This window comes from Rhinolophus sinicus, linkage group LG02 (genome assembly GCF_036562045.2).
Source record: "Rhinolophus sinicus isolate RSC01 linkage group LG02, ASM3656204v1, whole genome shotgun sequence".
Lineage (NCBI taxonomy): Eukaryota > Metazoa > Chordata > Mammalia > Chiroptera > Rhinolophidae > Rhinolophus > Rhinolophus sinicus.
In genome coordinates this window covers 49,222,454-49,248,067 of record NC_133752.1, presented here as the reverse complement: position 1 = coordinate 49,248,067, position 25,614 = coordinate 49,222,454, and the positions used below count along the sequence as shown (strand labels likewise).

Genomic DNA, 25,614 nt, shown 5'->3' with positions numbered 1-25,614 from the left:
TCATGCTGAGAAAAAAAGCCAAGAACTAAAATTAAATTAAAGACCAAAACATAGGTGTTATAATACAGATCGAAGAAACCAAACATCAATCTTAGTGATGGCATTTTAAAAAGTGAGCTAAAGGATGCATTTTAAACAAATGCTAGAAAGTGACAAAGATTCTCTTCTTGACCAAACTTCAGAGAGGCTCCGAGGTGAGCCCTCTTTTTAACCAGGCCTTAACTTGGGCCTATAAAAAAAATGGCACACTCTCAGCACAAATGGTTTCATCCACCACTCCTCAAACCCCCACTAACAAACACTAACACAGTTTTTAACAACCCAAGGCTGCACACCTAGTACGACCCCATCCACTCTTAAAGTGTCTGCCTGAGAAAAGTGCCAGGAGAATCACTATTTGTTCCAGCCAAAGCATGGTACTAGACAGATAGGCCCTGAATCACCTCCACATAATCCCCACTCCCCACCCCTGTGAGCAGTTACTTTAGAAAACTTAGCAGTTGTAGGGCCGGCCGGGTGGCTCAGGCAGTTAGAGCTCTGTGCTCCTAACTCCGAAGGCTGCCGGTTCGATTCTCACATGGGCCAGTGGGCTCTCAACCACAAGGTTGCCGGTTCAACTCCCACAAGGGATGGTGGGCTGCGCCCCCTGCAACTAGAAAACAGCAACTGGACCTGGAGCTGAGCTGCACTCTCCACAACTAAGACTGAAAGGACAACAACTTGAAGCTTAACAGAACCCTCCACAACTAAGATTGAAAGGACAACAACTTGACTTGGAAAAAAAGTCCTGAAGTACACACTGTTCACCAATAAAGTCCTGTTCTCCTTCCCCAATAAAATCTTAAAAAAAAAAAAAAAAAAAAAAAGCTTAGCAGTTGTAAACCTTTTCTCCCCTGCTTTGAGATGCGAATCTTCCACCACACACAACTGCCTTCTCAGGAACCTGAGAGCCTCTATCTGAAATGCAAACATTCAGGGAAACACCTCCTGCTCTCCCTCCTTCGCTGTAGGCAGCTGGCTCTAACTTGTACCTCTACCGCACCTCCTGCTATAGAGATGAGAAGTTGGTTTCTCCTCCAGATAAGCACCAATTGACCAACCCGGCTCTGTTGGAGCCCTCACGTCTTTCCTCATTCTTTCAAAACACCCATCACCTCTGCACTAGTCAGAGTTGAGTGCAGCAGTTCACACTGGACCCTCTTCCCAGGGCAATGGTTACTGCTGAAGAAATTCTACCCATAACACTTTCACTAGTGTTCAGCTTGTCTTTGACAAAGGTCAGATCCACATTTGTATCTGCCCCAGGGAGGGTTGGACAGACAGATTGCAGTGCTAACAAGGCCAAGGTGATGAGGTTGATCTCCATATGGCTCTGCCCATGTCACATGTGTATACCTCTGTCAGGTGTTTCACAAGTGCCGTTCAATGATCACAAGGGACACCAGATGAGAAAGTAGAGATGGCTCAGCACAAACCATTTGCTGCTGCTTTTTTTCATTTCTCATTACTGCTTTAAAAGCTCAAATATACAGATGGTGTGGCTTTTGGCCTTCAGTTTGTAACCTCAGCTAGAAGAGAAACTTTGTGTCATCTCTCATGCTCTCCCCGCCCAACACCCTTCCCCTTCTTTGTCTCAGACATTGCCAATTCTCCTGTCCTTTTAGCACCTAGCTCATGGTCATTCTCCTCCACCTGTTCTTTCTCAAAGACGCCACCTCCCACTTCTCACTTGCCAGTGCCTACAAATATTTATCTTCTGTACAGTATGTTTCATTGTGTTCCCACCGGTGGCTCATGGTTTATGTATTTATGCTTTACTACTCCTAAAAGAAACAAGGACCAAATAGTCCACCTCTTTTGTTTCATCAGTTTAAACACATTGAAACTATTCAGTAAAATGCATTTAAATATTTTCAGTGAGCTTTCAAATGGCTTTGGCAAATTCCAGCAAAATGTTGAATTCCTTCATCGTTTGTAGGATGGGCAGTAGATTGTGTTATTATAACTCTCAAAGAGCTTACAAACTTATAGTGTCAAACCAGTGTTACTGTACTTTGTACAGAGTGAATAGACTCTTGCCAGTGGATTTTTTTCCCAATTTTATGTGTGATCACACAGTAATATATTTTTCCAAAGGAAAATTATTTAGCACGTAGCATTATAATAGCTAGTTCTTTATACTCACATTACTGTTAGCCTACATTTTCATAGCTTTATGCATCTCTTTATCAGGATATATACTTTATACCCATTTAAAGTATTTTATATTTTCAGGAATACAATATAATCCTTTCAATGGGCATAACACATTTAATGTAGATTGCTCATATGCTTAGATCCAGAAAGGGTCCTCCAGAATGGTAATTTTCCAATTGTGTTCCATGCTATCTTCAGATGTATCAGTTTCCTATTGATGTTGTGACAAATTACCACAAATTTAGTAGCTTAAAACAACACAAGTAGATTATTTTACAGTCCTGGAGGTCAGAAGTATCACAAGGTCTCAACGGGCTAAAAACGTCAACAGAGCTGAATTCTTTTCTGGAGTCTCCAGGTGAGACAGTTACCTAGTATTTTCCAACTTCGGGAGGATGTCTGCATTCCTTGGCATAGGCCCCCTTCCAGCTTCAAAGCCCGCAATGGCTGGTTGAGTCTCTCATGTTACATCATGACTTTGACATTCCAGGCTCCTTCTTTCCCATATAAGCGCCCCTGTGATTACATTGGGCCCACCCAGATAATTCAGGATAATCTCTCCGTCTCAAGGTCAGCTGATTGGCAACCTTAATTCCATCTTCAACCCTAATTCCCCCCTTCCATGTAACATGACACAGTTATAGTTTCCAGAAATTAGGAGGTGGATCTCTTTGGGGGGGAGGTTTTAATTATTCTGTCTACCACACCAGGTATCATACATCATTGAGTTAAAATTCCTTTCTTTTCTAGCTTTGAGATGTTAACATACAACAGATGTAAGTTTAAGGTGCACCAATGATGATTCGTATATATTGCAAAATGATTACCATAATAAGATTAACACCTATTACCTCACATAATCACTTTCTTGTGTCTGTGGTGATACAATTTAAGATCTGCTCTCTTATGAACCTTCAAGTATACAATATAGTACTGTTAATTATAGTCACCATGCTGTAAACAGATCCCCAGAACTTACTCATCTTATAACTGGAAGTTTATACCCTTTGACCAACATTTACACCCCACCTCCCTCGGCAACCATCAATCTACTCCTTGTTTCTATGACTTTGTTTTATTTAGATTCCACATACAAATGAGTACACTCTGTCTTTGAGTCAGAAATTCTTAAAACAACAAAAACAGGTAAATTATTTAAAATATTCAGAAGAAACAAAACATACACTTGAATGCATAACGTACCACATTTTAAACAGCAAATACCACCAGTGTATTAACGTGGGCTACCAAGTTCATTTGTTTTAGTGCAGACTTTAGACTACAGCTTCGAACTTGTTACCGAACTCAGGTTCAGTGTCACTTGCCGCCCAAAGAGTCCAAAACACTAGAGTGACAAGGGGGTTGGTGAGGAGAAAAAGCGTCCTTCATTCTAGATGCCAGCAGCTAGGGAAGATGGCAGACTCCTGTCTAAAAAAACCACCTTCCCGGAGCCAAAATGATTAAGGGGTTTTATAGGCAGGTAAATGGGAAAGAACAAAGGACAGCAGGCTTCAGGGCTGATAGTTGAGATGTCCTCCCCTGGCATCTTCAGAGGCCTCAGGTCCGTCTCAGTGTTATCTTAAATCTTACCGTCCACAGGCAGAAAGTTATCACTACTGCGGAGTTGAGAGTTGAGATCAGAGTCCTGGGGCCTGAAGATTAAAGAAGCACTTTTTTTCAGGTTAGGATGTTAATTAGTAAGGTATGGGTTGCTTTGAGAAAGGAAACAAATGGAGTTAATTAGTGAGGGGAGAAACAAAGAGAAAACAGCTGAATATTAGGATAAATCAAACTGTAAACTGGCAAGTCTAATTATATTGACCTACCGAGTTGCACCTTACACTTCTACTGCCATCTCTGTGCACATATCTCATTTTGGGGAGGCTTAGTCATCTAATACATTTCGTTCAGCTAGAGCAAAACCACTCATTTCCTCCAGAGTGACAGTTATAATTCTAAACAACAAAACTTTTACATGCTACATGCTTATGTTCTGAAAGACAATGATCAGATCTTCAAGTACTCCAAATGGCCTCATATCACTTGGGAAACTGTTTTGGGAAGAAAAGGATGAAAAGGCTAATTTAAAAATGAAAAGTGAAGGAAATGAAGCATGCTAATTCACTGCATCAAATTATTATTTTTAATCATTTCATAGGATTTTAGGCAGGAGCAAAGGTTAATACCGTGTTTTCTCGAAAATAAGACCTAGCCGGACAATCAGCTCTAATGCATCTTTTGGAGCAAAAATTAATGTAAGACCTGGTCTTACATGATAGTAAAATAAGACCTGGTATTATATTATATTTATTTCATATCATATCATATCCTATCATATCACATCATATCAAAGACCCAGTCTTATTTTATTATAAGCAAAAATTATTATATATTAATTTTTGCTCCAAAAGACACATTCGAGCTGATTGTCTGGCTAGGTCTTATTTTGGGGGAAACATGTACATATACTCAGTTTGCCATATTGATTGATTCCTTTCCAAACACACATAAGGAACCTCGTAATGCAAAGAAACACAATAAAAAAAGGCATTAATGTGATCCAGGTGTGAATCTGGGCTCTGTCACTCATTAATGGGGTAATCCCAGGTAAGCCACATTTTCTTCATTGGTAACAGAGTGAAATATAACGCATACCTCAGATGGATGTAAGGAATCATCCAGATTATGCTAAACATTAAATGTTTAGCAGAGTGCTGGTATGTGGTGAGCCCTCAATGAATAGGAGTATATCGTTATCCTTACTATTTATCATTGAAAGTAACAAAAGAAAATAAACATTTAACAATATGATTATAAATTACTGGAAATTATTTTTAAAAGTGTAATAATGTTTACATACCCTTGGTGTTACTTTTTGTTATAATGGGATGGAGTTCAAAACCTGTAGTGATTCTTGTGTGAGAAGGTTCTTATAAATGGAAGCATAAGGCAAAGGAGGGTTTACATTAGTCCTTCCTGAAAAAATATCAGTTTGGAAATTCATTGAGAGGGCAGTGGAGTTTGAAAGGCTTAAACTCATGGTGCAAATCAAAAGAAGCTAGGACATTAGAAAGAGGTTGGTGAAGCATCCTAGAAATGGGCAAAATAGGGCTCAGAGCTTGGAAAAAAAAAAGGGGGGGGAAACCTGATATCCCATTGGAATTTCTGAAATTTTAATGTTTTGAAGCCGGATATGAAGGAACTGCAGGTACTTTTCTTGAGGCTTCAGTGTAGTCAGATGACACCATCAGAAATTCCACATTCAAATTTTTTCATTTACCTAAATTTTAATTTTAAGGAGATAGTTTCGAAATTCAGTTTTCAATTTTTCTAAAACATGAGGTAGCCATTTGTTCAAACTCATTCACTGAATTATCCATCAGTTCCACTGCCTGCCACCCCTTCTCCCCGACTTTTTCTGAAAAAACTAAAACAAAACCCCAGCAGCAGGCAAAGGACAAATCAGACTAATTAGAATCCGTCCCAGATTTTTCTACCTGGAGTTGGCAGTAGAGAGCTCTTTTTTGCTTTGATCTTGAAGCTGTCCTATTGCTGCTGTGGTTTGAAAATGTGGCCATGAAACATTCCTTTTTGTTTAAGCCAGATATCCTTGTGTTTGCATCACTTCAAACAGAAAAACCATACATATATTCAATTCTTACATGTATTTGAGTATATGTTTATTCTCCACTCTTTTCCCACTGATCTACTTTTCTCTTCTTCTCTAGAGCTAAACTGCTTTTTTCTTTACATTTTAGTATCTTTTAGGGCTAATTCCCCATTACACTTGACACAGCCTTTCAGTTGAACTGACCTAGAGAAACACTGATTGGGGGCAATGGGACACTGTCGTGGGCTACAGACACAGCTATTCTAATTTCTATAAAGATACTCACCACCCCCAACCTTGCCACCTCTAATCTTAAACTAATAAATTGGGATTATTTTTATTTATTATTTTTTTAAGATTTTATTGGGGAAGGGGAACAGGACTTTATTGGGGAACAGTGTGTACTTCCAGGAGTTTTCTCCAAGTCAAGTTGTTCTTTCACTCTTAGTTGTGGAGGGTGCCATTCAACTTCAAGTTATCCTTTCAGTCTTAGTTGTGGAGGGTGCAGCTCAGCTCCAGGTCCAGTTGCCATTTCTAGTTGCAGGGGGCGCAGGCTACCATCCCTTGCGGGACTCGAGGAATTGAACTGGCAACCTTGTGGTTGAGAGCCTACTGGCCCATGTGGGAATCGAACCAGCAGCCTTCGGAGTTAGGAGCATGGAGCTCTAACCGCCTGAGCCACCAGGCCGGCCCTAAATTGGGATTATTAACAGGCTTTTATAAATTGGTTTGCAAGAACCGGGGCTCATTTACAACCTTACTTATTTGGGCAAACTGCTACCCTATTTTCGTGAAAATAAGACCTAGCCAGACTATCAACTATAATGCATCTTTTGGAGCAAAAATTAATATAAGACCCGGTCATAATATGATATAATATAATAATATAATATAATATAATATAATATAATATAATATAATATAATATAATAATACCGGGTCTTATATTAATTTTTGCTCCAAAAGACACATTAGAGCTGATTGTCCGGCCAGGTCTTATTTTCGGGGAAACATGGTAATACTGGGGTTTCTAGATTTCAAAAAAACTCTGAAGACTGGATTATGGACCATTGTGCATACATCTCAGTGGCTGGGCCAAGTAGCCAGCAGGCTAGCCAGCTGCTCTTGTACAGTCTTTTTAGCTACAACAAATGGAATATTTGCAATGACGCCCACGGTTCTACTAAGACATTAGGATGCCATACTTTGACTCCTCTGACTCATATGAAGGGGTGGGTGTGAATGAAATGTAATGCTAGGGATAAAATCAAGGCCAGGCGAAAAAGAATACTTAGGAAGGGATAAATTGGGCAAATTCTACCAAGACAATATTGTACAATGGTTAAGTGCACAGACTTTAGTTTGAAACTGCCTGGGACTGAATCCCTGCCCTGGAACTAACTAGCACATGACCTTGGGCAAGCTACTTTCATTTCTCTGTGTCTCAGTTTACTCATCTGTAAAATAGGGATACTAGTACCTGCCTTATAGTGTTGTTGTAAGGATTAGTCAATAAAGCACTTAAAACAGTGCCTGGCACATAGAAATTACTAGGTAAACAACTGCTACATTATAATGGTCTAAAATGTCAAGTCACAAAGAACTTAGTGGATCTATTTGCAAAGTCCCAATGGCTGTCTCAGACAGGTGAGTAAAACCTGAACTAAATCAGCTCAGTACTGATAAATATTGCTAGTTATTACCCTTTTTTCCTATAGGTAACCAGTCACCTACATTTGAGCTATACATCCGAAAAGGGAGGGAAGAGAGGCAATATTTGTGTTTAAAGAGAATCTTTAAATTGTTAATTTGGGTAGTGTTCCTTCTTCACAGAGGTTTCTACTTTGTGCAGTGAACTGTAATAGGTGTTGGGTAGCATACAAAAGTGATAAAAAAAAAGGTCTCAGCCTTCCAGACTTCAAACTAGTAGCATGAAAAGAGACAGGGGCATAAACGAGGGGCTCACAATACTTACAGGAGGGAAAGAACCCATGTATGGGACAGGGATGAGAATGAACTTTGGACAATTTCATAGAGGAGACAGTATTTGAGTATTTTCAGTTCACATTTAGAGTATAGGGTACATTTTAAAGGTAATTCTCCATGCCTAGGGAACAGAATAAAGCAGTTAGGAAATGAAGGGTTTAGAAATCAGGGAAAATTCTGGAATTTCAAATAGTCCAGTTTGATGAAAGAAATGGGTAAGAGAATAATGAAAGATCTGGCTACAAACGTAGGCTGCAGAGATGTTGAGGAAATTGGATTTCATCTTGTGGTGGACACTAGATCTTTGAGCAGAGCAATAATGTGTGATTTTGAAGAAGATGGATTATTACTGGGAAAGTTACTGAAATTATGGGTGAGAGGAATATTCAAACACCATCCATAGTTCTGAATGCATAATTAAAATGTATTTTTTCATTTATAAATTATATGGAATCTTTAATAAAACACATGTACAATAAATAATTCATATATGAGAACGTTCATTAGATAGCTTCATGCTTTTTCAATGGGGGAGGCCACAATACCAGGGAAGTCAGAAGGCAATCTCAATAGCTCTTCTACTTCTTCTTGCAGAGCATCTGCTTTTTCATGCAAGAGCATCTACAATAAAAAATTAAGACATGAGGCCAAACTATGCATTGCTAGAGAACTGCTAACATTTTACCACCCTGAATCCTTACACGTCAGCAACCTAGACATTAAAAGTAATAACGAGATTGAAAAATGGTCACTTAAGAAATTATAGTAAATGAAACTGAAGCATTTAGTTAAAGCCATTATAGCTGATCACTCCTTTTGGTGTACCAAAATTAAAGGAGCTGTAATACTCTCAAAGATTTGCATTATTAAAGACTCAGCCACTTAAAAATTAACTTTTAATCTATAAAATCTAAGACAATTTTGCAAAAATTTAATTAGCTCTTGAAAATATTATTCTTTATATATGTATTTTATTATTTCTCAAAATTAAATATGCTATCTTTTAAAACCCTATCACTGTTTCAAAGAAAAGTTTTATTCAAGCTCCTAAAATTAACATGGTTAATTTCAAAAGAAACATAATGAGCGAAGAAAATATTTCTAAACATGGCACATAGTAGATGTACATTAATATTTGCTGAATAATGATTTTCCCTTCTTTTAAAAACCAGAAATAAAAACGTTGGTATTTGTTGCAGCTGGGTTTTATGTATATTGGGTTGAAGTATTTGTACTTCTCTTACAAATTTTTACAATAAAAAGTTTAGCAAAATCACATAGAAGAAAAAAATCATGATACAAAGTGAAAAACCCACTCTCTACCAATTTGATATAAAGCATAGCACTACATAGCATTATATATAAAAAAGACTAAAATGTAATTCAGTAAGCTTTCCAGGAGCTGAGGTAATGGTGACCATGTGAAATGAATCTCTGAACACATCCTCTAAAACTATACAGATCAACAAGTAAATCACACAAAGCTCACGTGTCAGCATTACTAGAATACAGAGAATACCATCAACCTCAAATTACTTGGAGTTAAAAAAAAATCCACCAATTTCCAGCGGAACCATTTCTCAAGCTCCCAATCCAAGAGTCTGTAGAGATCTAGGTGAGGTTGAGAAAAAGCTACATGAAAAGGAGAAGAGGAAAACAGATGGTCTCAGATTAAATAAAATCACCTCCAGAGAGAGAAAGGCTACCCTAAGCACAAAAATACTGAGAAAACAATCTTGGTAGATTAAAGCACTGTTTATAGAAAGGGACTTAAAGTGTGTGGTACTCTAGAAGGCAGTCTTGGAAGGCAGTATTTCAAGGGGAGAGAACGGGTAAAAAGGGAGAGGTGCCCTTTGGAAGCTGAGCAGTGAAGAAAAAAACAATGAGGGCAAATTTTAGGAGTGTGTAGGAAAATTAAAGAAAGTTAAAATCATCAAAGAATACAATTCTTCCTTGCATTCCTCTCCCACCTCAAGCCATCCATTAAAGAAACTAGACTTTTTGTTGTACTGACAAAAAAGAGACTCTTGAACTAGGTTTCTCATAAACCACTCCAGGTGGCCATCCCTGTCTACGATGCAGAGGCCTACACAGTTCTCATTATACAAGAGCACACTATAAAAAGAAAATAGGAAATGACAATAAAAGTACTTTGGTTTATAAAAATTTCCTTCCCTGAAAAGCTAACCGTGAAGCAGAAAAACTGTAACTCGATACTCCAGATAGAATTAAATAGTCTCAAAGAAACACATACTGAATAAGAAGTCTAAAAATTAAGAATGGAAATGGACCAAAAACAGGAAAAAAAATGAAACAAAAGTTGAATAAGCTCAGAAAGGAAATAGAAGAAAAAGGCAAAATTATATCAGAAATAAAAACTAAATAATGAGTTGTCCAAGGAAGCATAGATTTGAATAAAAACCTAATTAGGGTCATGGCAGAAGAAGTAGGAAAACGATCAGATAATGAAAATGAGATAAAGAAAGAAGTAAAAAGAGTCAGAGAAATTGAAATGGAAGATGGGCAAAAAAAATCCAACATTCACATAACTTGAGTTGCTTAAAAAAAAAAACCAAGCAAAACATCAGAGCTAATATTTAAAACTATAACCTAAGGAAACTTCCAGAAATAAAAGAAAATGAAGATATATCCTAGTAAAACTATTTGAATTTAAAGCTAAAGAAAATAGGTGCATGTTTTATATACTCAAAAACAACAACAAAAAACCCTAACCCATGAAGATTGGGGTAAAGAACTGAAGTTGAAAACAAACAGAATTTGTGTTTCAAGTGAATAACATAACCACACTGAAGCAGATTTTTTAAAAAGTAACAATTGAACACATTTTTAATTATATATACTCGGACTAAAGACAAAGAGCTGTAAATAAAACCTGACTCCTATTTCCATCAATATATTTATCTATTTTGTTGAATTCTAGAATACGTTGAAAATAATTTTAGAACGGTTAAAGCATACCACTGCCCAGGATTATTGTAAAGATCAGTGAAGGTAATATAAACAATGTGAGCATCATTCAAAAAAATAAGGTGGAAATTTACTTTTTAGCTAATGCCGATCTGTGTATGACAATAGTTAACAATGAAATTTTTAAAAAAGCTAAGCAATTTCAGGCTACAAGAATGGAACTATAGGGAGATGAGGGTGGGGGGGATCGAATATATGGTGATGGAAGGAGAACTGAATCTGGGTGAAGAACACACAATGGGATTTATAGATGATGTGATGCAGAATTGTGCACCTGAAATCTATGTAATTTTACTGACAATTGTCACCGCAATAAATTTAATTAAAAAAAAAAAAAAAAAAAAAGAATGGAACTATAGTTGAAACCCAGAAGGAAATAATCCCAAACTGCTGCATAATGGCTTCACCCACATGGAGCAGGAGGGTAAGGACAAACAGGATTGCATCTAGCCAATGGTAAGTAGGACAATGACAGACGATTTAACATGGATGAAAGAATCAGAAAAGAGAAACCCTTGGAGGCAATGAGAGCTGTTTTTCAAACATGAGAAAAACTACAATGATGAACAAAGGGATAGAATAGTTCCAGAGGGTAGTACTACCATGTAATGGTCAACATTTGAAGAAGGCAAAATTGAGTTTCATTGTATTGGGATGCTTTTTGTAGTACTAAGGGCATCCAAAAATAGAACTACCTAATTTTTGAAGTTGTAAGCTACTGTCAATGAAGGTGTGCAAAGGTGGGAAGACCAGATGTTGGAGATGCCTTTTGTGAAGAGGATGTGATGAGGGAGAATGAGTTTCAGAGTTCTCTATACTTCAATAAACTCTTGAAATTATCTATTTTTTAGGAGGTCCTTTTTCTCTTTTTAGCAAGCCTTGTGTCAGAAGAGATGCACTATTTTTATCCACATATTGTGTCTTTTGTGTCTATGATTAAATGTTTTTGTTTTTATGTCTAAGGTATAAGGAGATCACACTACAAAATATCATAAAGGTTAAAAAATGGTTTGCTTACCTTTGCAGATGAAACAATTTGCTTGGCCTGCCGTCTTGATAAATGATCAATTGTTTTTATTAGCACTTCAGGATTTGCATTAGCTAAGTGCGTTAGACTTTTATAACCTGCATTGTATAACTGTTTTGCTCGACCCTGAAAAGTATTACAAAAATCAGTAGGATCAGAATTTGGGATTAGGAAAAAATAACTAAATACCTTTTTTTAAAAAAAATTAAATATCTTATTTTTTAAATTAAATATCTTAAATAAATTAAATATCTTAATCTTAATTAAAAATTTCACATGCGAAAGAGAAGAATAAACTAAAATAAAGTAAAAGTGAAAAGATAACACATCAGAATCCTGAGGAATTTTAAAAGAGGCATTTGGGTGGTTCCAATCTGACTGCAAAAATAGCCTTTGGTGCAGCTTAAGTCAACTGTGTGTTGCAAGCAGCAATGAGAAATCCATCAAGGCACTTAGGCTAGGTGCATTACTCATATCAAAAAGTTCTAGTCCAATATCCTTAAAATGTTCTCACCATCTACTGGAGTGGGGTGGGGGGACACGGAGAGAGAGAAGAGCATGTGTGTTCCCAAGCAGAACTCCTTCAAATTCAAGAACTGAGTAACAGAGAATTAACTTAAGGGTTGATCAGAACAGAAAGCTGAAAAACCAGGTGAAGATACCTTCTTCTCACTCTTAAAAAACGTAAATAAGCTGTCTTACCATCAAATCACCAATACCTTAAACAAGTATTGTGTCTAAACTGTGGATGAAGGGAGAGATACTAGGGATGAGTGGCAGCACCATATACTTGGGAAGTGTCATCACTGTTATTTTTTTTCATATTTGTGTTTCTGGATTAATATGGGATTTTTAGGAGGCTAGGGCAGCAATTTATTAAAAAAAAAAAAAAATGACTGCCATGACAAATAAGCAATAAGACTGCTTTGTCATGTACCCTGTAACAAGACTTCAGTTAATTGAAATCATCTCAGTTGGGAAACTGGGAAGCTACTAACCTCTAAAACTCCAGTCACTTCCATGAGAGGAATTAGCTCTGCCTTCACACAGTAAGTCAGCTTCTTGGTAAGTTCTACCAAAAGGGCTTTGTAAACCCAAAACTCCTCAAGTTCCTGCAGAACACAAAGAAATATACAGAAGTTAAATCTGGTAAGTTATTTCAAAGTTTAGTTTGCGTGGTAGGGGGCTCAGAGAGGATGTTCCCGTATGTAAGTTCTGGGATTTGGGTTAAGCCAGTGCTGAACAATAATTCCAAGCAGAATTATTATGAGGAAACATGGCAGAGACTCTGACGAATTTGATGAAGTGGTTTTGGGATGAGGAAATAGATTGAAAACTGAAAACTAAAGTCAATAGGAAGAGTTCTATTCATTTTTATCAAAACACCAGCAAGTGAATGCGTAGTTTTTCTTTCCCAAATGCCTGAACACAATTCTTATCTCTGGGAATCTATCCAGAAGACAAAATATTAAATATGGAAGGATTCAAGTGCAAGATGATGCTCAGAACAATATTTAAAAAAAACACGGGAAGCCATGAGTCAGTAATTGTTAGTTGGGAGGGTGAATGGGTATTTGTTATATTGTTTTGTCTTCTTTTATATAAGTTTGAAATTTTCTATAATAGTTTATTTTTTTTAAGCCCCTTTATAAACTTTCAGTATCATTGCGAGACTATGTGATGCATGGGATACCATTAGTTAGCCATTTTTGTGGCTGCTAGGAAAGTAGTTCATGCACTAAAAACAGCAAAGTAAAAAGAAGATAACCTTGAATAAAACTACTGAAGCAATCACCCCTGGAACTGCCTTGGCTCTAGCTTTCCTGTTACATAAGATAATCTTTTTTCCTATTGTTTAAACGTCTTGTTTTTTTGTTACTTGTAGTTAAAAGCATCTTAATATGATTGTGTACTATTTTATACCACTTAGCAAATATTTAAAGAGAAAGAACACTTTAAAATATTGAAAATAGTACATTCATGAAAGCACAAGTTGTCAGATAGATTTTTTTCTAGGATCAAACATTAAATTATAGTAGTTGTTTTTCAAGTTCAACATCGAGATTCTTTTACTTGAATTATTCTCCAAGGCTGAAGTCCTTATAGCCTTAATTAAAACAAAAGCACAGAATATTAGGGAAAGCATCTTTAAATATGAAGAGCAATAAACAAAAAACTTAAGAAAATATATTCTAAAGGCTACCTTCTTATTACTCATAATTTTTGTCTACTGCTTAGCTAGTGTGTGATTAAGGAATGTAAGTTAATGTTAGAAAATCAGCAGAAATAGGAGATATTTAGAAAGGTAAATTTGCTAAAATAATTATCATTTAATCTAAAATCAAGTATTTGGATTATTTACTCATTAGTACATATGACAGAATTAATTGCTGTATACATACATAGAATATGAAATAGATTTTAAGTTTAAAAATAAAATTCATGGGGAAAAATTTTTTTAAATATTGAGTATTGAAACAAATATGGAAAGGATTACATTGCCACCCAATAATAAATTTAAATGCAGCAAAAATGGCTTATACATTTATCAAAACATTATCTGAGTAGAAAAGTCTGGTAAGCTTTGTTGTGTTATTTAAGGAAATTCTGAAAGCTTCTTTTCATAAAGTCTCAAACAAACAAATTTTGTTTGCCATATGCCCAAATGCATATGGTCAAAATAAAGTTTTCTCCTTGAATTATTTTACAAAATGAACATTTGTTATAGAAACCTAAAGTAGCTGCTTAACACTGGAAGCAAACATGGTAAATTACTGAGGCAATCAAAAGAACATGGTGCTGGGCCGACCCGGTGGCTCAGGCGGTTAGAGCACTGTGCTTCTAACTCTGAAGGCTGCCGGTTCGATTCCCACATGGGCCAGTGGGCTCTCCACCACAAGGTTGCCAGTTCAATTCCTCGAGTCCCGCAAGGGATGGTGGGCAGCGCCCCCTGCAACTAAAATTGAACATGGCACCTTGAGCTGAGCTGCAGCTGAGCTCCCGGATGGCTCAGTTGGTTGGAGCATGTCCTCTCAACCACAAGGTTGCTGGTTCGACTCCCGCAAGGGAAGGTGGGCTGTGCCCCCTGCAACTAGCAATGGCAACTGGACCTGGAGCTGAGCTGCGCCCTCCACAACTAAGACTGAAAGAACAACTTGAAGCTGAACAGAACCCTCCACAACTAACATTGAAAGGACAACTTGACTTGGAGAAAAAGTCCTGAAAGTGCACCCTGTTCCCCAATAAAGTCCTGTTCCCCTTCCCCAATAAAATCTTAAAAAAAAAAAAAAAAAAAAAAAGAACATGGTACTAAGTAGTTACAAAGTAGCTGTTGGATATTGGTAACATACTAACCAAACACTTCACATGGTTATCACTCATGAGAAAGACCCTCACACAGAATCTACATCAATGGAGAAATGTCATTTTAAGAGTTTATTCCAAATATTTGAAACTATTAATGGTGATTCTAAGAAGTAGGGATAACTAGGTGCTTTTTACTTGTTCATTGCATATTTTAGTTGATTCTGTCATTTTTGTACCTTTACCGTAAGTATGTATATAGTATTTTTGTAAGCAGATAAAAACAAAAATATATTTTAAATAAATTTTGAGTGGTTTATAACAATGTAATAAATCAATGATGAGAAAATACCAACTTGTTTATGAGTTTAGAAACAGTTAAAATTAATCCACAAAGCATATATCATCTATTTAATGGAATTACCTCACAGAAATGTAACACACAAGATGAGAATGTGGCAGCTGCAGTGAGAAGATTCTGTATATATCCTCGAGGCATATTAAATTTTTCAGACACGGTCCAAATGTTGGTCTCTTTGAGCAAGGTATAAAGAACAAAGGACAGGTAGAGTCTGTTGATAATGTCCTTGTCCACCTTCTAGAAAGATACAATAAAATAAATTTATGTATTAAACCTGCTAAAAATGTACATTATATTCAAATTGGACAAAAGGTAAAGTGAATGAAGTTGTACTACAGGAGAGCAAGGAGAGAATGATTCCAGAGAAATAAAACTATGTTCTAACATAAGTACCTTAGATTAATTCATATTGATTATCATTTTTCAAAATATAAGAAAGAAATATGACAAATTGTTTAAAGAAGTGTAAATTAAACTTCTTTCTATTAGAGAGTGTAGAAGGTTGAATTGTGTCCTTCCTGAAAAAGGTATGTTCAAGTCCTAACCTCGGTACCTGTGAATGTGACCTTATTTAGGGATAGGATCTTTGCAGATATAATTAGTTAAGGAGAGAACACAGAGTGACACAGATGAGAAGGCAACATGAAGATGGAGGCATTTACAAGCAAAGGAAAACCAAGGATTTCAGCAACCACTGAAAGCTAGGTGACAGGCAAGATGGTTTCTTCCTCAGAGCCTCCAGAAGGAACCAACCCTGCCAACATCTTGATTGCAGACTTCTGGTCTCCTGAACTGTGAGAAAATAAATTTCGGCTGTTTTAAAACACCCAGTTTGTGGTAATTTGTGACCGCAGCCCTAGGAAAAGAATACAGGAAGGGAAGGAGTTGGGAGACCTTTACATTTCCTGTGGTATTTATAGTTTCTATACATATGAATGTGATATGAATGTGATTATAAATTAGACAAATGCATTTATTTAGATAAATTTGTTAATAAGCTTGTCTATATTGTAAACAAAGAGTAAATATTAGATTCTGTGATTTCCACATGATCATGATAAGTAATCAATGTTTCCAAAGTTAAAACACTGAAAGAGAAAAATGCTTCCTGTAATTGACAATTTCTATCATGTATACCTGCTTTTCCCTGTGATATCGAGTGACTATTTTTTATGTAAAGTATTTCATAGTTAATATAAAGCTAACTTAAAAACTCAGTACTCATGCTTAAAATCAGGGGGAAAAAGGATGCACTTGAAAGAGAAAAAGTAGATATAAAATATACAATTATATCCTCTACTACAGTAAAAGAATGTTTGTGAACTTTGACATATTGAAAGATGTATGAATTACATCCTTCTGCATGTTGATACTGCATGTTAAGATTTACCTTTTTAAAAGCATTAAGCTAAACAGCATGATAGTTGAATAACATGCAGGAAAATATCACTTTTTAATTTCCCCATTTTAGTGTACCTTAATTTTTAAGTCAAGGTAGACTTTGCTTAGAATGTATTTTCTAAGCCAAGAAAAATGACATAATTACATTACATGGTAAGATAAGATGCTTTATGCCAATTTCAAGATCTTTTACAAGAAATGTTTAAAGAAAAGGTGGGGGGTCATTTTCAACGTGGATAAATCAATTAGATTTTAAGTAAATATCATGTTCTCTAGAATTACAAAAAAAGATACTTCCAAACATTAAACTAGTGACATTTGTAGTTAAGATAAATTCATGATCATACTATTTTAAATATTTAACTATCAACTGAACAAACATTTATTGACTATATTTCACAAAATGTAACAAAACTAAATTCTGATTCAAGTTTAAAAAGATGCATTATTCTAATAAGATTTTATAAGTGTTTATTATTTCGTAATGAGTTCCAAATTAATACGATTTTTTTAAAAATATGATTTTGGTTATATTTTATATTTTAGAGTTTGATATAAAAAGTTTGTTTTAAGAAATATTTTTATTCAGCATTTTGAAGGCCTAAACAGCATAGCCATTTCTGAGGTAAAAGACCCATTCTAAATATTGTGATAACATGAATGCTGAATATAGATATTGATAACTGTGATATAGCAATCATGGGACAGTTGCACCATTCAAATTCAAATGAAAGTAAACACTATCTTCCATTTTTCAAAATGGAATCAGTAATATGTATGCAAGTTTAAAAGATATAGGGGGAAATAGTAGGTAAGATAATTAGGTTTCAATGAAGATTAGATTACCAAAGAAAATTAGAAATGAAAAAAAAGGAATTATGAGGAGGAAAATGATATTAACTTAAGGAATTTTAAGGCATGTTAACCAAAGAATTATGTCCACTTCTCTTAGTGTTAGTGTATACATTAGACACTTGCTTCATGCTTATTGACTGAACGTTAAAAAACCAAAATATAAGATATCACACAAAAGAGTATTAACCTCTCCACTTCAACCTTCTAGAATGCTTTGTGTATGTCAAGTACTAGACTGGGAGTTCTTTGAGGACAACAAACAGCACAATAAAACCCCCAAACCCCTCCTATCTTAGAATCCCTGATACCAAGCAGAACGCCTAATAAAAAGTTTCTAGAAAAAAAAATTGGAAACGTAATAGAAATGGCAGTGTGAAGTGAGCCTCTTGAACTCTCCTCTGGAATTTACAAGAAATTGAACAGCTATAATTCCACAAAGGACTCCTTGCGCAGCAGACGGGCAAGACTAAGAGTCGTGCAACTGAAATCATCTAAAGGTGGGCAAATTGGGCAAGCAGGGGAGGAGGGAAGCGGAAAGTATAGCTACACGGGCCTGGAGGGTGCAGGATGCAGACTGGAGCTCGGAACTCTGAGCTCCCTGCATTCCGGAGCTACTGCAGTTGCGGAAGAGGGAACAATTCGGACTGCTAGCACTCCCCTTATGGCCCACAGTCCGGTCTGAGGGATCAGCATATAATACGCTGAACCCGACGCTCATGGCAGAGACCTCAGAGCAAAGACTGAGGGAAGAAGGGTGAAAATGGCAGTTTAAGCCCTCACCGCCAAGCAGAGGATAGAAGGCTTAGGCATGGAGCATAGCTGGGTACTCCCACCCTCTCAGAGCTCGCCCCGCCCCCACATGCCCAGTGCTAGAAGTGGAACAGCAGCAGTGTCAGATCAAAAAGACAGAATATTTGCAGTTCTGAGAACTGTGGTCTGCAGACACGGACTTGCAGCCCAACTGGTTCCTGCAAAGGGGATGAAGCCTTGGGTGCAGGACTGGCTGTGGTGGTCGTCGCCGCCATTGCTCTGCACCACCTCTCACGACCCACTCTGCCACCACCCCTACCTATCTGGGTGGATCCCTGCAGGAGTAAATAGAGCCACTGAAACACACAGACCTGAATCTGGTACAGAAAGAGCTTTAAAACTTCAGCAGCTCTCCACATCCCCCTATGGAGGTGGTGCCGAGACACAGGCAACCTACTCACAGAGGAGAAGACCACCTTCCAGGGAATCCCCCCATTGTGTAAGAAACCAGAACAGTGCAGTGAAAATATAACACTACAGCGTGATAGAGAATAAAAGGCTACAGTTGGAAAGAAAATAAACATTCTACCAACACCTACTGGAAAGCAAAGGAAAGACCTCTTCCTACCAACCTGTTGCAGAACCCACTCCTGTAGGTGCCTAGGTAGAGAAATAATAATTCACTGATTGCCATGAATAACCAAGGTAACAAGGGAGTTCAGAAAGAAAATGAAAAGTCTCCAGAAAATGAACTTAAAGACATAGAAACATGCGACTTAAATGACAGATAATTCAAGATTACAGTTCTGAAAAAACTAAACGAGATGCAAGAAAACACAGACAGACAATTTAATGAACTCAGAAACACAATCAAAAAACAAAATGAACATTTTATCAAAGAGATTGAAGTTTTTAAAAAGAACCAAATAGAACTTCTGGAGATTATGAACTCGATAAAAGAAATGAAGAATGAAATAGCCAACGTAGGTAATAGATTTGACCAGATGGAGGAAAGAATCAGTGACATCGAAGACAGAAATCTGGAAATGACACAGGTCGAAGAAGAGAGAGACTTAAGAGTTGAAAGAAATGAAAGAACTCCAGAAGAACTTTCTGACATATCAGAAAGAGCAATATAAGAATAATGGGCATACCAGAAGGAGAAGAAAGGGAGAAAGGAACACAGAGTATATTCAAACAAATAGTCGACAAGAACTTCCCAAATTTGTGGAAAGAACTGGATCCTCGAATCCAAGAAGCAGATAGAACACCTAATTACCTCAATTCCAACAGGCCTTCTCCAAGGTACATTGTATCGAAGCTGTCTAAAATCAAACACAAAGAAAGAATCTTCAAGGCAGCCAAGGAAAAGAAGACGTTAACAAAGGAAAGCCCATTAGGTTATCATCAGATTTTTCAGCAGAAACTCTAAAGCCAGGAGGGAGTGGACTCAAACATTCAAACTATTGAAAGAGAGAAATTATGAGCCAAGAATAATATATCCAGCGAAGATATCCTTTAGATATGAAGGAGGCATGAAGACCTTTCCAGACACACAGAAGCTGAGGGAATTTTCTAACACATGACCTGCACTACAAGAAATACTGAAAGAGGCTATTCAACCAGCATAAATAGAGATAATCTGTCACAACAAAAACATAAAAGGGGGGAGAGTAAAGGTCTGAACTGGCATAAGCGAATGGAGAAGGTAAGCATGCTGAAGAAAATAGAATACTCTAAATATGAAACTTTCTTTTACATAAACTTAATGGTAACCACTCAAAAAACATCCAGAACTGAAATATATAACATAATAAAAGAATAAACAGAGGGAAAAATCATAGAATACCACCACACAGAAATAACAGACAACAACAAAGAGACAAAGAAAGAATAGAGACACAGTCCTACCAGAAAACCAAAGACAGAATGATAGGAAATCCTTATATATCAATAATCACCCTAAATGTAAATGGACTGAACTCACCAATAAAAAGGCACAGAGTAGCAGATTGGATCAAAAAACTAAATCCAACCAAATGCTGCCTCCAACAGACACATCTCAGCTATAAGGACAAACATAGACTCAAAGTGAAAGGGTGGAAATTGACACTCCAAGCAAATGGTATCCAGAGAAAAGCAGGTTTAGCTATACTGATATCAGATGAAAAAGTCTTCAGGATAAAAAAGGTAACAAGAGACAAAGATGGACATTTCATAATCATAAAGGGGATTATACAACAAGAAGACATGTACTACATGTCATCAATATTTATGCCCCCAATCAGGGAGCACTGAAATATACCAAGCAACTACTAACAGAACCAAAGGAAACAATTGACCAAAACACAATTGATGTAGGGCTGGGACCTACATCATTGACAACTATGTATAGATCATCCAAACAGAAAATAAATAAAGAAATAGCAGCCCTAAATGACACATTAGATGAAATAGACACAACTGACATTAATAGAGCACTTCATCTTAGAACACCAGACTACAGACTCTTTTCTAGTGTACAAGGATAGACCATATATTGGCACATAAAACTAGCCTCAGCAAATTTAAGAAGATTGAAATCATACCAAGCATATTCTCTGATCACAAGGCTTAGACATTGGATATCAACTGCAAAAAGTAAGCAGGAAAACCACAAATATGTGGATATTAAATAACATACTTTTAAAGAACAACTGGGTCAAAGAAGAAGTTAAGAGGAGAGATCAAAACATACATAGAAACAAATGAGAATGAAAATACATCCTACCAAAATTTTTGGGATGCAGCAAAAGCAGTTTTAAGAGGGAAATTTATATCATTACAGGCCTATCTCAAGAAACAAGAAAAATCCCACATAAATAACCTCACATTACACCTTAAAGAACTAGAAAAAGAAGAATAAATGATACCAAAGGTCAGCAGAAGAAAGTAAATAATAAAAATCAGGCAGAACTAAATGAAATAGAAAACAAAAAGAGAATAGAAAAAATTAATGTGACAGAGCTGACTCTTTGAAAAGATTAATAAAATTGACAAACCCTTGGCTACACTTACTGATAAAAAGAGAAAAGGCACAAATAAACAAAATCAGAAATGAAAAAGGGGAAATTACCATGGATGCCACAGAAATACAAAGGATCATCCAAGAATACTATGAAGGACTATATGACACCAAATTCAATAACCTAGAAGAAACGGAAAAGTTATTAGAAAAATATAGCCTTCCTAGGCTGAATCATGAAGAACTGGAAAATCTAAATAGACTGATCACCAGTAAGGAAATTGAATCAGTCATCTGAAACCTTCCCAAAAGCATAAGTTGGGACAAAATGGCTTCACTAGTGAATTCTACCAAACATTCAAAGAGGATCTAATATCAGTCCTACTCAAACTCTTTCAAAAAACTGAAGAAGAGACAATATTCCCTAACTCATTTTATACGGTCAACATTACCCTGATACCAAAACAAGTATGGATAACACAAAAAAAGAAAATTACAGACCAACACTTCTGATTAATACAGACGCAAAAATCCTAAACAAAATTCTAGCAAATCGAATGCAACAATGCATTAAAAAGATTATACACCATGACCAAGTGGATTCATTCCAGGGGCACAAGCATGGTTCAACATACGCAAATCCATCAATGTGATACCATATAAACAAAATAAAGGACAAAAATTGTATGATTACATCAATAGATGCAGAAAAAGCATTTGACAAGATACAACATCCATTTATGATTAAAATGCATAATAAAATAGGTATAGAGGGAAAATACCTTAACATAATAAAGGCCATATGTGACAAACACCTCAGCTAGTATCATAATTAATGGTGAAAAACTGAAGCCCTTTGCTGGGCGTTCAGGAACGACAGGGCTGTCCCCTATCACCTCTGCTTTTCAACATAGTGTTGGAAGTCCTCGCCAGAGCAATCAGGCAAGAGAAAGAAATAAAAGGCATCCAAATTGGAATGAAGAAGTTAAATTGTCACTCTTTGCAGATGACATGATGCTATATATAGAAAACCCTAAAGACTCCAAAAAAAGCTACTAGAAACAATAAACAAATACAGTAAAGTTGCCGCTACAAAATCAACATACAAGTCTATTGCATTCCTATATACTAACAATGAAATCTCAGAAAAAGAAATAAAAAACACAATTGCTTTTGCAATTGCAACAGACAGAACAAAATACCTGGGAATAAACTTAACCAAGGACATAAAAGACCTATATACGGAAAACTATAGGACATTTTTAAAAGAAATGGAAGTTGTGGTATATATACACAATGGAATACTATTCAGTGGTAAAAATATGAAACAGGACCATTTGTGACAACATGGATGGATCTTTAGATTAGAATGCTAAGCGAAATAAGTCAGACAGAAAAAGCAGAGAACCATATGATTTCACTGATATGTGGTATATAAACCCAAAACAACAAAAGAACAAGACAAGGAAATGAGAAACAAAAACTCTCAGACACAGACAATAGTTTAGTGGTTACCAGAGGGTAAGCGGAGAGATGAGGGTAAAGGTGATCCAATACATGGTGATGGAAAGAGAACTGACTCTGGGTGGTGAACACACAATGTGATATATAGATGATGTATTACAGAATTGTATACCTGAAATCTATATAACTTTACTAACAATTGTCACCCCAATAAACTTTTTATTTTTTTATTTTATTAAATTTATTGGGGTGACAATTGTTAGTAAAATTACATAGATTTCAGGTGTACAATTCTGTATTACATCATCTATAAATCCCATTGTGTGTTCATCACCCACCCAATAAACTTTAATTAAAAAAATATGTATATATATCTTTTTCTCCCTTGAATTGAACTTATTTCAGGATTACATAATATGATGAAACATTTTACAATTTTTATAACGTACATCATAAGTAGCAGAAGAAAAATAGATTAATAAGGTTTACCTCTTCCTACAATAAAAGCCTTAGATGTGCATGACAGAATATTTCAGAAATACAAAGGTACAAATAAAAAGCCATCACCCCACCCAGAAATCAACACTGTTTTTAAAAATTCCCAAATTTCTGGTCCTCAGATGTTTTAAGTAGTAAAATGGGAATTAATTTAAAGAAAAAATTAAACAAAAAAGGTCAACAAAGGAGATGATACAACAGCATTAATTTTGTTAAATGAACTTAGTTATTCAGGAAGGAAAACAAGACTATGGTACCTTCTTGATAGCTTGACCTGATGCTTTTTTCCCAATATAGTTTTCCGAGACTCCAATAAGATTAGCTGCATTTTGTTCTGCTGGGCTGAGCTGGTTAAACTATATAGAAAAATAATAAATATACAGAAAAATCAAATAGTAACTTTAAAAAAACTGCCATATGAACCAAATCTAGTATTTCCTGTGATATCACATTTTCATGATTTTAAAGGATATGAAAAAACAACAAATTTTATTTACAAATATTGAGAATTTAAAAAATATTACTAAAATATAACATACTTTAGTAGAATTACTCAAAGATATGGTCACAAGTACTGTGACCAGAGAGTATGGTTTCCATTGACTGTGATTATGTTTAATATTGGAGATGTCTGTGGAGAGGGAGAAGAGAGAAAGCTTCTGAAAGTAACTGCGTTATACAGTATTACGTAAGAAAACTTACAGTAATAATTTAAAAATATGATATTTAAAAAAGTTAATTTCTTGCAATTAAAAGCTGCATACTGCTTTTTCCTACTATGTGTTTATGCATCTCTCCGTTCACAGTAAAATCATAATAGACTAAACTCTAACACTTGCTTTTATAACAAGAAGGGCCAGTTCCACCCTGCTACGGGCAATAAAACTGATATTCCTTTTCAGGTATTAATATTACTAGGTTTGGTGTATCATCATGCTTGGCTCTGATAGAGCTTTCATGTAATTCAACTCCCAATCATCAGAGATGGCCTTTACAGTTTTCTTTATATTCTAGGTACTACAAAATGTAGTGGTTACAAAAATCAGAACGGTAACTATCTTTGGGGGAATGGGACCAAGGATCCCATTTTTCTTTTTTGTACCTTTATATTTTTTGATAATGAACATGTTTATACTTAATGGAAAAGTAATATTTAAGTTACACAAACCAAAAATGCTATTGTCATATTATTATTTTAAAAACGGAAAGAACTAAAGGCCCAATTTCATATACTATATTTTAATAGGAATAAGAGTAAATAATCACTTGACAAAAATCCCACCATCATTAATAGACTAAGTAGCCTGTACTGAAGAATCTTATATTCTCACCTGTCTGAAGTATATCATCCAATCAGGGTCACACTGAGAAGCCATATCATAGGGAGTGGTTAGGTAAATTAGATGAAGAAGGCTTTCAAGCACAAGGCCTTCAAGACCTTTCTTCAAGTCTTTGTAGAGAATGTCACAATAAGCCAAATCTATAGTTCCTAAAAGAAAGATATAATTCCATTTTTCATAGTTACCAAAGGGGGAAAGAGGTGATTTTAAAGAAAGTCTTGTTTATAAGTTACCTAAATATAGCAAAAAGTCTTCAAAATCTTTTATTATGTAATTTAGCACAGCTATTTTGTAGGTCATTTTGACAGTATCAACATTTACCTTCTGACCCAACTACTCTATTTTGGAGAAGTTAATCCAGCGAAACATTTCCACACATGTCCAAAAATACATGAATAGAGATGCCCATGCAGCCTTGTTTACACTGGAGAATAATCAGAGACAGTGCAAATGCCCACTAATAGGGGAACGGTTAAATAAAATAAGGTACCCATATTATGGATGACTAAAGTACTAGAAAAAATGAAATAGATGGAAAGAGATTGACATGTTAAGATGTTCATGATATTTTATACATGAGAAGAGCAAGCTGCTAAAACATACTTATGCTATGATTCCATTTAAAATAATAAACTATGTGCATATGCACACACAAATATATGGAAGGATATATATTAATACTATATCAAATGGTTAACAGTGGTAGCTGCTGGGAAAGTGGAAACGGGACAGGAGTATTGGATTTTCCTTTACGTAATTCTGAGTTCTAAGGATTTTTTTAGCAACAGACATGTATTATTTTTCATTAAATAAATGATGATGTAGCCATTA

The 25,614-nt window shown here is 35.8% G+C and overlaps 1 protein-coding gene across 7 annotated transcripts in view; it reads right to left on the bottom strand.

Moving 5' to 3' along the window:
* Positions 1-2,079: 2,079 nt before the first annotated feature.
* HELQ (helicase, POLQ like) overlaps positions 2,080-25,614 on the bottom strand; it is a 50,294-nt gene continuing 26,759 nt past the window's right edge. For 2 of the 7 annotated variants that reach the window (XM_074324066.1, XM_019731309.2), the window contains exons 13-18: positions 24,775-24,932; positions 23,701-23,799; positions 15,535-15,708; positions 12,806-12,919; positions 11,799-11,933; positions 8,196-8,413 (exon numbers count right to left, since the gene is read on the bottom strand). In XM_074324066.1, the coding sequence (XP_074180167.1) occupies positions 8,306-8,413; positions 11,799-11,933; positions 12,806-12,919; positions 15,535-15,708; positions 23,701-23,799; positions 24,775-24,932 (788 nt within the window). In that variant the 3' untranslated portion in view covers positions 8,196-8,305. The other 5 variants (XM_074324056.1, XM_074324035.1, XM_074324049.1 and 2 more) reach the window with 5 other exon arrangements.